The sequence below is a fragment of the Mirounga leonina genome, unplaced genomic scaffold (genome assembly GCF_011800145.1).
Source record: "Mirounga leonina isolate KUSES-001 unplaced genomic scaffold, KU_Mleo_1.0 Mir_176, whole genome shotgun sequence".
Lineage (NCBI taxonomy): Eukaryota > Metazoa > Chordata > Mammalia > Carnivora > Phocidae > Mirounga > Mirounga leonina.
In genome coordinates, this window is record NW_023270454.1 from 10,340,730 (window position 1) to 10,353,541 (window position 12,812).

General features: G+C 46.3%; 1 protein-coding gene across 1 annotated transcript in view; it reads left to right on the forward strand.

Annotated features, from left to right (window-relative positions):
- The window catches only part of CUNH8orf74 (chromosome unknown C8orf74 homolog), a 35,690-nt gene extending 27,091 nt beyond the window's left edge, over window positions 1–8,599 (forward strand). The window contains exons 3-4 of the mRNA XM_035023233.1: window positions 5,180–5,583; window positions 8,360–8,599. Coding sequence (XP_034879124.1) covers window positions 5,180–5,583; window positions 8,360–8,599 — 644 coding nt within the window. The remainder of the gene's footprint in view (window positions 1–5,179; window positions 5,584–8,359) is intronic.
- The last annotated feature ends 4,213 nt before the right edge of the window (window positions 8,600–12,812 follow it).

Below are 12,812 nucleotides of genomic sequence, written 5' to 3' on the forward strand. Positions count from 1 at the left end.
CCCTGTGTCAGGATGCTTTCCCCATGCAAGCACCTACCCCATCTCCTCATATTTCTCCTTCCTCCTCTCCGCACTTCGGTGCCCAGTTTTGGGGCACTTGCCTGCGTGTTGCTTTTAGAGGAGTCTTCAACTCTCGTTATGTCATTATGTAATGTACATGAGCACTATTAAAAAAGCAATGCAGACTTGTATAGTCTGTGTCATATTCTGTGTCCTCTCCAAAAGCAAAAAAAGAATAGAACAAAAGGCCCACCAAATCCGAGCAGCACAAAGGTTATACCTGTGCAGGAAGGGACCCAGTGGCCATGTGACCTCTGAGGGGACTAAGGTCCTGAAGACAGGTGCCCTGTGTAAAGGTCACTCAATAGAATGGAGCATCTGGGGGCTTTGGCTTCGTCCTTCTACCAGTTGGGCATGTCATGACTCCCTGCGTGTCAGCGTCTGAGTTCTTTGGGCTCAATCTGGCTCATAACTGAGGAGCAGCCATTTCCAAGCCAGCCCCACCCTGGAGTCAACATTTCCTTTTTTGAGATGTGTGGGGGTGGGGGGGGGAGGGGTCTGTATTTTTGGACAGCTCCAAGTGATTACGGAACACAGGGCTCCCACTGGCCCTGGGCCCCTCCCGACTGCTGACCTGGGACACAAGTTCAGGAATGAAGGGGTCCCCAGGATCAACTGCCTGGCCAGATAGTTCCCAGCATGAGAGATGGGCCAAGGAACACGTGGGGCACTGTTCCTGTGCCCGCTGGGTCTCTGTGACACAGGTGAGAAGCTCTGAGAATCAAAGCAGGACATGGGGGAAAAGGGTATTGCACACTGCAACACGCTAAAGCCACATCTCCTTTCTTTCCATTATCCGTTCCCCTAGAAGCCACTTTATTTTCTGAATACTTTCTATGGGAAATACCCCCAGCCTTATTGAGGTATAATTGACAAATAAAAATAGTGAAAAATATTTAAAGTGTACAATGTAATGTTTTGATATACATACACATTGTGAAATGATTACCACAATCAGGCTAATTAGTTATTTCACACAGTTACCACTTTTACTTGTAGTGAGAACATTTAAGGTCTACTCTCCTAGGTAATTTCAAATATGCAAAACAGTGCTACTAGCTCTTGGCATCATCCTGTACAGTCGATCTCCAGAACTTATTCATCCTGCGTAACTGGAACTTCATACTCCTTGACCAACATCTCCCCACTTCTCCTCCCCCCAGTCCTTGGTAACTATCATTCTACTCTCTGCTTCTGTGAGTTCCACTTTTTTAGATTTCACATGTAAGGGGGATGATGCAGCATTTGTCTTTCTGTGTCTTGCTTATTTCAATTAGCGTAATGTCCTTCAGGTCCATCCATGTTGTTGGGAATGACAGGATTTCCTTCTTTTTTAAGACTGAGTAATATTTTATGTATACAGGAAGATACTCTCTATACATACTCTATATAGAGAGATATTATATATATTATAGATATGGAATAGAATTCTATATATATTCTATATCTTATCTATATATCTCACAATATCTTTAACCATTCATCCATGGACAGACACTTCGGTGTCTTGGCTACTGTGAATAATGCTGCCATGAACATGGGAGTACAGATAGCTCTTCAAGATCCCGATTTCATTTCCTTTGGGTGTATACTCTGAAGTGGAATTGCTGGATCATACTGAGGAGGCATTTTAGACATTTTTCCCTAATGATCCACCTCTTTCAAATTTTAACATCATAAATATTCTGATTACATATTGTATGTACATCTGCTTTATACATACATAAAGCTTATTCTTTGTATTTAATTCAGTTAAACTAATGAATCATTGAACATTATATAAAAAAACTAATGATGTACTTACACCTTGGCTAATTGAATTTAAATTTAAAAAAATTTAAAAAAATTTTTTTAAAAGATGACTAAAATTTTTAAATTGAAAATTTTAAAGGTATTAATGGGGGCACCTGGGTGGCTCAGTTGGTTAAGTATCTGACTCTTGATTTTGGTTGGGATTTAGTCCCATTTTGGGCTCCACACTCAGTGGAGAGTTTGCTTGGGGATTTTCTCTCTCCCTCGCCCTCTGCCCCTCCCTACCCCCCCACTCATGCTCTCTTTCTCTCTCTCTCTCAAATAATAAATAATCTTTAAAAAAAATTTTAAAAATAAAGAGCTATCAACATCTAACTTAACATTACAACTGTACCTTCTAAGTAATTTTTAATGTAATTTATTTACTTATGTAAATTGTAACTATCAAATTACATGTTCAAAGAAGCAATTTATATAGATACATAATGATAATAGCAATGCAATCAAATCTTAAAGTGTCATGCAAAGCTGCCATTTCTTTGACAAAAAAATTTACAAAAATAATTTTTTAAAATTGTTTTCAGTAAACTTAACTTTCAACTTTTGCTTCATACAGTAAATAACTAGTTTATAGGGAAGATTGGGGTGAGAGGTGAAGTTGGATTCTAGATGAGGTTGGGAGGTGGGTAGCAGCCTGGCCGTGCTGGGCCTCCTGAGCCCTCATGGGAGGAATTTGGTTTCAGCCTAAGGGTGGTGTTGTTAAAACAATGCCCCTTCCACAACATGAGTCAGATCATGGTCCTCCTTTTGCCCCCTCTCCCGCTGCTCCTGCCTGACATGCTGGCCTTCCCCTAGTTTTCCACCATACCCTGTATACCCTTGTGCCAGGCCCTGGTCTAGGAGGCCCTTCCTGGCTGTGGACGTACTCCTCACTCCCAGGGTGCCGGCTTCTCACTGACACCTCCCGGACCCCCCTACCCCCACCAATCCTCCCTATAAACTAGAGGGGCTCAATTAGAGGGGCTCCAACACTGAGCAGACCCTGCACTGTCTACAGTGCCAATCCCCGGATTCTGAATGCAACCTCCAAGGCCCTCCCATCTGTTTTCCACCTACTTCTCCATTCAACGCTTACCATATTCTGCCTCCACCTTTCAGTGCCAACAACAACAAACCCGGTCTTGTTCTCCACCCATGCCGTGCAGCTTCTTGCCCCAATGCTCTCATTCAAGCTGTACCCAAGAAGTGCCTCCCTCACTATCTTTACTGGCTCAGTCCCACTAGGCCTCTGAGATGTAGCTCATGGATTATCTTCTCAGCGGAGAATCCCTGTCCTCAACTGAACATTCCTCTTCACCTGATTCTGTTTCTCTTTACACATGTAACATTTACTTATGTGTCTCTCCTGTGAGCACTATGAAGGCAAGGGATGTGTCTTATTTATCATAGTATTGCCAGACCTAGCATAGTACCTAGTAATTAAGGCACTACTGAGTGCCTAGGCACTCAGTAAAAATTGACAAATTAATCTTGGATGGATGGGTAGGTGGGTAGGTGGATAGATGGGTGGATCAGTGGATGGATAGATGGGTGGATAGAGGGATGGGTGGATAGATGGGTGGGTGGATGAATAGATGGAGAGATGGAAGGAAAGAAATATAGATGTGGCTAGAAGAAATTTTTCTCACAGGGCAGAAACAAACTCTTCTTTTCCTACAGCATTTATTAATTACTACCTTGTAACAGGCTCTGTGCAGGGCACTTAGACATATCATCCCATTTTATCCTCATAACAGTCCTATCAACTAAATATAATTATCTCCCATTTTACATCTGTGGGAATGAAGGCCCAAGTGTCACAGCTAGAAAGGGACAGAGCTGTCTCAGGCCTCCAAACCCTCCCTCTACACCACTCTGAAACAGAAGCACTCTCTTGGGCCTTTGAGCCTGCTGATTTGCCTTGAAAGAAGGGCAAAACACAGCCTGCCAACCTTTAGTTCTGCACAGTGGAGAGGCCTCTCTTTATCCCTTCCACAGGAGACTGAAGTCTACATCCAAGTGACAATTCCCAGCACATTCTAATGAGGTTCAAAGTGGAGTAGTGCTCCATCTACCACTATTTTTCTAAGACTGTGATGCCCTACCATCTCAGTACTCTGGGGAGATTTAAGGTAAATATTCCCACACAGAGCTAAGAGTGAGGAGCCAAAATGAACATACAATGGGGGTGGGGGGTGGAGGACTTTATAAACAACCATGTGGCCAAGACTGAGACTGCCTCTCCTAAAGGAGCATGGAGCCCTCTGGCCAGAAAGGTGGAAGACTCTCCTAGGGCTCCATGGGGGGCTCATACAGGAGAGACAAGGAGAGGGATCTACACACAGGTTGGGCCTCCACTCCAGGAGGAAAGCCAGGCTCCCTGCATCCAACGCTTGGTCTCTATCTTCATTAGATGCACTGTGGAATTCCCAAAAGCATGTGACTTGGTGGTCAGCTGGCCCAAGCTCCCATTCTGCAGATGTAGACACTGAGTCAGGGAGCAAGAGACACTTGACTGAGTTTACAGTGCACTTCAGAGATGGCGTCTGTGTGAGGACCCAGGTATCCTTACATTGGTGCATGTTCTTTCTCTGTCCCTCATCTTGCTTCTCTCTCTGCATTATGTCTGTTCACCAGAGCATACACATCGTTTAGCCATGACCCTTTACTGAGCCACCCGCTCTGTTAAGACGCAATCATATGTTAGGAAGAGTCCTGCCTCCTTAACCACAACACTACCCTGAGCTTTTGATGGAGTTGTGAGCAAAAGGAGTGAATGGGAGGGGATGGGAGAAGATGGTTTGCTCAGGACAGCATTGCCCAAGGTGTAACTCCAGAGTGGATCTTTGCATGGTAGAAACAATATTTGCCTAACTCTGTGACACATATCTCCAGAATAACAGTTGCCTAGACATCTGTCTCTCTAGTCATCTCATGATCCACTCTTACCAGAGTCCCTTTTTTACACCCTCATCTCCTTTCCAAAGGGTTTGAAGTGGAAACAATATAAAGCACAGCTGAAGTAAACCTTTAAAATGAGAGTTAAAAGTAAAAGTCAAAGTATAGGTAAAGAGAGGGATAATCCTATAAAAGTGAGGTAAATATAAGTTACTACACAAAATTGGTGCTGAGCTTCCTAGAAGCCAAGGCAAAAGGGGAAATGTGATACACTGCATAGCTTTTAAGAGTTAATAAATGGTAATATAGAATAGCTGGTAGGATGTGGGCTCTGGGTTCATAGGACCTGGGTTCAGAACCTATATTGATCAGCTATCAATTCAGCTTTACCTCAGTTCACACTCAATGCCTGACCCCTCTGTGCCTATAGGCTGCTCCATCACTGAGGCTGTGACAATCCTGGGGAACAAACTCAGAGATTACCAGGGACAGTTCAACACCACTCATCTGCTGGCCCTCTGCGACTACTTCCACAACACTTTTATCCGCCACTACAAACTCTACCAGTATGTCTTGGGCCAGGACCAGGAAGTCAACCTGACCGTCACACACCTGGAAGTGTGTGCACCACCCCAGCCCCTCCCTCTGGCTGAGGGCATGGACAGGGACATCTGGCAGCTTGAGCAACAGGTGGCGGAGCTCAGTATGGCTGAGGTGCAGAAACACACAAATATGCTGCTCCTGAAGGAAGCGTTGCACCTGGAACAGGAGCACAAGCTACAGAGAACATTCTCAGAGGTCCCCAAGCAGCCCAGCCGGGTTCTGAAGAGAGAGGTAAGGCTGTGTCTGCGAGGTGGGAGGATGCTAACCTGCCACATACAAATGCCCATTCCTACCAAGAAAACATGGCAGCTGGAGTCAGACTCACAGACAGGACCCCTTTGTCTGCACACATGGGATAGGGCCGAAGGGGACAGACAGTCACTGAGCATGGGCCACAGGCTTTGTGTGCATGTTTCACAAAATATTTCTGTGAGGTATAATTCATGTCCCCATTTTCGTAATGAGATGATTGAGGGTCAGAGAATTTAATTAACTCATCCAAGGTCACCAAGCTAGCAATTGGTAGAGTTTACATTTGGACTGAGGTTTGGCTGGCCCCAAAGTCAAGTTCTTTCCACTGCAACATTCATTAGTGACAGATTCCATTAAAGAAGACCCCAGGCTCTGAATCACCACAGATTCTCTCAGTGCCCTTCATCCATTGAGGCCTGGGGGTAGGGGAAGGTGATGAAGGAAGGGCCACTGGGAATAGCTCAAGGTGGGTGATATGCTGAGGTAGGCAAAGGGGTGGGGCTAGGGGGTCAGAGAGAATCTAGAAGAGTCTGGCACGGATCTAAGAAATCAGGCTGCCCCACTGACCAGTCTTAAGACCACTGAGGCTCCAGGAGCCAGAGTCTCAATAACCAGCTCTTTACTAAATGGTAACTAGCATGGCCCCAGGGCAACCAACTCCTTAAGGGCCTAGCAGAGTCCAAATTTATTTTTTAAACTAGACATAGGCACTTACAACATCACTGTCACATCATCTGTGAACACAGGTACAACTGTGTGCATATGTGTATACACAATTATGTGCATGTGTTGGGGGGATTGGGGCTGGGGTGGGGGTGGAGAATCCCAGAACCTAAATGTTCCAAAAGGTTTCTAAGTTGTCAGCCAAAGAGTGAATGGTTTATGAAGTATTCCTTTAAATATATATAAAATATGGGGAAAATCTCTAAAGAGAAATTTTTTTTAAGATTTTATTTATTTATTTGAGAGAGAGAGAATGAGAGACAGAGAGCATGAGAGGGAGGAGGGTCAGAGGGAGAAGCAGACTCCCCACCGAGCAGGGAGCCCAATGCGGGACTCGATCCCGGGACTCCAGGATCATGAGCTGAGCCGAAGGCAGTCGCTTAACCAACTGAGCCACCCAGGCGTCCCTAAATATAAGTGTTTTTTTTTTTTTTTAAAGATTTTATTTATTTATTTGAGAGAGAGAATGAGATAGAGAGAGCATGAGGGGGGAGGGTCAGAGGGAGAAGCAGACTCCCCGCTGAGCAGGGAGCCCGATGCGGGACTCGATCCAGGGACTCCAGGATCATGACCTGAGCCGAAGGCAGTCGCTCAACCAACTGAGCCACCCGGGCGCCCTCTCTAAAGAGAAATTAACACAACAGAACAAATGATACTCTTCTAAGGTTAAGTCAAGTCTTCCAGAGAAATAGCACATCAGGCTGCCATGTAATCTTAGTGCATTAAGATGTCCAGCAAAGAAGGACCCAACAGAACCTAAGCAAGAGCTTGTCTCCACCCGCTCTGTGGGACCTTCGGACCTTACTCTAGAATATGTAAATGAAGCCACAGATGCCAGGGGCTGCCTTCCCTCCCACTCCTGATTCTCCACACAGCTGTCCTTCCCTGCCCCTCTCAGCTCCCCTGCCAGCCCTCATTACTTTGCTGTTGGTCCCCGCCTGGTGGAGCTTGTGGACTAGAGTCCCTCCGCTGTGTGCCTCTGGTCTTGTGCCTGAGCTGGGGATGCTGAACACCACAGGGCGAACATGATGCATCCTCTTGGAGCACAGTCCTCCCCAAGGACTTAGGGAAAGAACATCATTTTTGTATAAAAACAACCAAGGAGTTATTCTGGGGCAAATGTGAGATTTTGCATGAGTTTTTAGGTTAAAATATGAGATCTCAAAGAGATGTCTTCTAGGCAACCAGATACTCCAAGTATGTCTCCCAACACCCTCAAGACAAGCACAAATTCTCCTCTGCTGTTTGGCTGCTCGAGCAGGGAATTTGGAGAAACACAGGATTCCATGACGCCATAGTCCTGATTGAGATGACAGATAGGGTCTCCTGTTTAACGTGGCAGATGGTGGCTGAGTTTCCACTCTTCCCATGGCTGGCTGGTTGGGGGACATGCCCACTCTCTGAGCAACTTACCCTGTCCCTTCTGATGAAGCCTGCTACTAGAACTTTGAGATGTAAGAATGAGATGAGTGCAGGAGGGTAAAAAAGAGGGATGATATCCAAAGGGAACATGCATTGATCAGAAGGTAGGGGAATATGGGACTGATTTATAGGCCCAGAACAATATTAGTAATAAATGACCCCCTCAAACAGGGTTATTGCCACAGTAGGCCTGAAGGGAGAAGGAAAGAAAGTCATTGGAACCCAAAAAGAGAGCTGTGGGAGAGGGCCATGGGATAGGAGGTGTAGATGTAGGTAGAGAACTAGAGCCATGGCCAACAGATCGGGAGGGAAGCAAGAGACTTCATTCTCTTTCCAGCCTCAGATCTGCCAGTGCCTCCCACTGGCTGAACTCAACCTAAAGCCAGAGGTAAGGTAGCCAACTGAGGCAGCCCTTATAAGTCAGTCTCTCAGAGCACAGATTAGAGTGGAGATGGGTGGCCAAAAGAGCTGGTGGGGTAAATGGAGAGTTCTAGAATACAGAAAAAGGAGCTGATGTGTTCAGAATTGGATCCTGTGGAGGGACTGTATCTGCAGATGGCCTCAGCCTTCCCCAGAGCCCTGATCACCAACCATGTTCCATTTCTTCCAGGAGTTAGAAAATCTCATCAGTGAGGCCATTCATATCCAGATCGAATGCCTGAAGGAGCTGCTGCAGTATGAGATACAAATAACTTTTGATATTTTGGATCTGAAACTTCAGAAGAAGACTTTGAACCTCAATGCTCCTATCCCTTCCCCACTCGCAATCACTGGCCAGCCAGGCCAAGATGAATCTTTTAAGTTCAACAAAGCAAACAAAGGAAAGAAAGCAAAAGCAAAGAAGAAGTAGAGAGCCCCTGGTGTCCATTGACTGAAGACTCTGACTGATGAAAAGCCATTGACAATTTTGAAAGTATTATGAGATGTGCTCAGCACTCAGTAGATCAGAGATTTCTAGCGATTAAAACAAACATAACAAGAGTCACCAGATTTCCTCTCTCTTCTTTCTTTCTCCATCTTCTACCCCATGAAAATCCAACCCAAATGGATTTTCCCTACGTGGTGGAAGAAAGCTGTCTTTCTCTGCTGAGCACAAAATTTGTGCTCTATGGGCAGGCAAACATCACTTGTTGACTAAGGCTGAGTTTAGACGCTAAAGACAGAACCACCACCAGTGGGTTTAAGTGGATAAGAGTGAGGGTGACACCAGACACTAGGAAGGACTTCCAGCTAACATTCTAACCTGGGAGGGTCCCATCTCCCCTAAGAAAGAGATGAAGCAAGTTTGGCTATTCCCATTTTTCAAAGGGTTCAAGGTTCAAGGAGGTTAAGTACTTACCTCAAAGTCACACAAAAGGCAGTGAAAGATTCAGGACTAGAACTCAGGTGTCTTGACTCTTATTTCTATGCTCTTTCCCCTACAGCATCATGCCTCATGGCGACAGGGGCACAAATCTTGCAGTAGTTGGCTTATCGCAGCCATGTAACTGACAAGGGAGTGTGGCCCCCAGGATCAGGGCAGAAAGGATGTTACCACTCACTGCCTCTTTCCAGGCCAGCGACCTGCTCTGCCCACCTCTGCCATCTGCCCCATGCCCTTGTTGATGACAGGACGGGCCACCGTGTACCGTACCCATCTCATACCCATAGCCGCTGCTGCCTTCAGAGTCTTGCAACCAAAGTGTGCCTGGCTCCATGTGTTTCCAGGCAAAGTCAGCCTGCTTTTGGAAGCCAAGCTGGATTCAAGTAGAGAGAAGGAGCCCTGAAGGGGCATGTCACCAACCCGGAGCCCTCTGACAGAAGTCCAGGAGACAGGAGGCCCCCAGCTGGGAAGAGGCTTCACCAGGAGCACTCCCCCACTCTCCCATCCTACCTTGATGCCACAGGGAGTGTGCTTTATATCTGAGAAGTTCTGCAAGCTTTCCCATACCTCTTTGGACAGAGGAAGGAAGTTCCAGGTTTTTCCTAAATTATTCATCCCTTCATTTACTCATCCATTAACGTATTCATATTTCACATTTTTTTTACATCCACATCTTCTGTATGGCTGAAACCATGGTGACCAAGAGGGAAGTATGAAAGCTGCCATCCTATCCTGCCCAGGCCTGACCAGGATTGCAAAACACTCCTGCAGCTTGTGTGGATGAGACGTGTATGTATGTGTGCACACATGTGCATGCAAGGGTGTACTTATGCTTGTAAGTATGTGTGCGTGCATGTGTATGAGTATGTGTGGGTGTTTGCAGGGAGGTGGAAGGGGCAAGTGGGCACTGCTCCTGCCTGGGACCATATGCTGGAGACCCTCAAGGCTGGAGCAGCAGAGAATCAGGTGCCCTGGCCAGCCTGGCAAGAAGCTAGGCTGCAAGCTCTGTTCTCACATCCAGGAGACACTGGAAGTAGTGGTTGACACTGGACTCAGTCTATCAATTATAAAAGGATTAATAGCTCCTTCTTGCCTTGCCTTTCTGCCACATGGATGGGGGCTCAACCATCCCATCTATACCCAGGGTCCCAGCCTTGTCCTGTTGGTGTCCAGATAGACCCACAGGACCCCTGAGGTTTTGAACCCTTTCAGTCTCAGGCCACTCGGACCCTGAGCTATGGAAGTGGTCTATTGGTGTTGTCCTCCCCATTCAGGGGCAGCTCTTCTCCCTAACCTGGAAGGGTTGGAGTCAGAGCTAGTGTTTCAGCCACACACTAGGTGTAGATGTTAAAAATGTTTGGGGAATGAAGGAAGAGTGGATGAATGAACGAATGAATGAATGAATGAATGAATGAATGAATGAATGAATGAATGACAATGTTAAGAAAATCCTGGAACTTCCTTTCTCTGTCCAAGGAGGTATTGAGAATCTTACCAAACTTCTCAGATACAAAACACTCCTCCCTCCTGCCAAGGTCAAAAGCAGAGTTGTAGCCTCTACCGTGGAATGTAAGTAGGAATCTCTCCTGCCCTGCCTTCCCAATGGAATCCTCCACTGGGCTCAGCCCTGTGCTAGAAGTTTCTACCCTCAAGAAGTTCTCCTGGGGGCACCTGGATGGCTCACTCAGTTAAGCTTTTGACTCTTGATTTAGGCTCAGGTCATGATCTCAGGATTAAGAGATCAAGCCCTGCACTGGGCTCCATGCTGGGCAAGGAGGCTGCTTAATATTCTCTCTCTCCCTCTTCCTCTGACCCTCCCTCCTGCTCATGTGTACTCTCTCTTAAAAAGAAAAAAAAATTCTCCCCAATTAGCAAGGGAGACTAACACCCCTATATCCATCTGATGTCCACAATCATTTGGTGTCATCTACTCAAGGACAAGCAGAGGAGGCCTGGGGGCTCGGTGTCTGGGAGGGAGGGGGACACCCTTAGCACTCTGCCTCCCCCAGCTCCTACTCAAACATATAGAAGTTCTAGTTTCAGTACTTGTTAAATATCCATTTCATGGGTAGCTGAGTTGCATTTGGGAAGGAGGCTGGGACAGGGAAGTCACAAGGGACCAGAAACAAGGAGAGAAGCCACAGCAACAAGTGGATTTAAGGCCTCCGTGGGGACGGGAATGGAGGCCTCAGGCCCCACATACACTGGGAGCTAAAATTGGGCTTTCTACATCAAGGTAAGACCAGAGAATGGGTGATCCCCTTGGGAAACCCCTCCCTTCCACCCACCTGAGGAAGGAGCACTGAGCAGCTTTCTGCTGCAACTCTTGGAGGACCCCAAATCTACTGTGGCAAAGTCTCCACCTATGCTCCCATGCTCCTGCAAGCCCTGGAAGCTGACACCACACAAACATGGAATCCCCAAATGGAGAAACTACTCTAAAACTGGGCTGAGATCAAAGCATCCCTTAGAGCCCAAGGATAAAGCTCCTGTAAGTAAAGTGACCAAATGCTCTGTTTGTCATGGACGGTGCCAGTTGCCCCCTGTCGTCCTGGTGTCCTGCCTAGTTTGTCACTGCTTAATGGAGTCCTACTAAGAATTGCTTTAAAAGAAGCCAAGATCAGATCGGTACCCCTTGGCTTGTACTTCCAGCTTCTGCCACAATTGCATCTCTTAGTGTGTGAGTGACATGTGCAGTGAGCAAGTGAGTTTTCACTTAAACACCAGGCTAAATCTAGAAGATGATGAGGGCTGACCTGCCTCTCCTTCCCAATCCTTTCCCAACCCAGTGCAGCCCTCTCAGGGACACCGCATGCAGCTCCCCCTTGACGTTGAAATGTACACAGACACAAGCAATGGAGGAGAGTCATTCCCCTCTGGGATGGTGGGAAGATACAGACTCAGTGTTTCTGCTGTTGCCAGTTGTGCCATGGCCTGCAAGGTGCAGGAAGCCACAGACCACCAGGCTCCAGGTCAGTGGGGAAAGTAGGAGTGGCAGACACAATGTGCAGGATCTAGAAGGCAGCAGTCTTGCTCCAGGGTTCATAGACAGTAATGGGATCAGCCTTGCTGCAGCAACTTTTCCACTTACCATGTAGTATCAATCTACAACTATTTAACTGCTATTGCATCTTTATTTTTTATTTTTCAATAAACCCTCAGTAGCAATGAGTTCCACAAAAAAAGAAAGTGCGTGAGTCATGAAAATGAAAATATCTTTCTCTTTTTCAATAAAGTTAATGACAAAACCGTAACATGCACAAAATGGTTATCAGCATTTACCATCTGCCCTAAGAACCATGGTGATGTCACTGACAACATAAAAACAGACACAAATCTGCTCAGGGAGCATCAGCATCCAACTCAAAGGTCATCAGTGACTTTAAGAACACTGTCTAAAATCCTGGTCAGGGACATCTGGGTGCCTCAGTTGGTTAAGCATCTGCCTTCAGCTCAGGTCATGATCCTGGGCTCCCTGTTCAGTGGGGAATCTTCTCTCTCTGCCCCTCCCCCTGCTCATTCTTTCTCTCTCTCCATCTCTCTCAATCTAATAAATAAATAAAATCTTAAAAAAAATAAAATACAATCCTGGTCAAACATTTTCATGGCTGTCTGTCAGGATGTTTTTGAATGAGACTAATATTTGGATTGGCTGACTCAATAAAGCAGATTGTTCTCCCTAATGTGGGTGAGCCTCGTC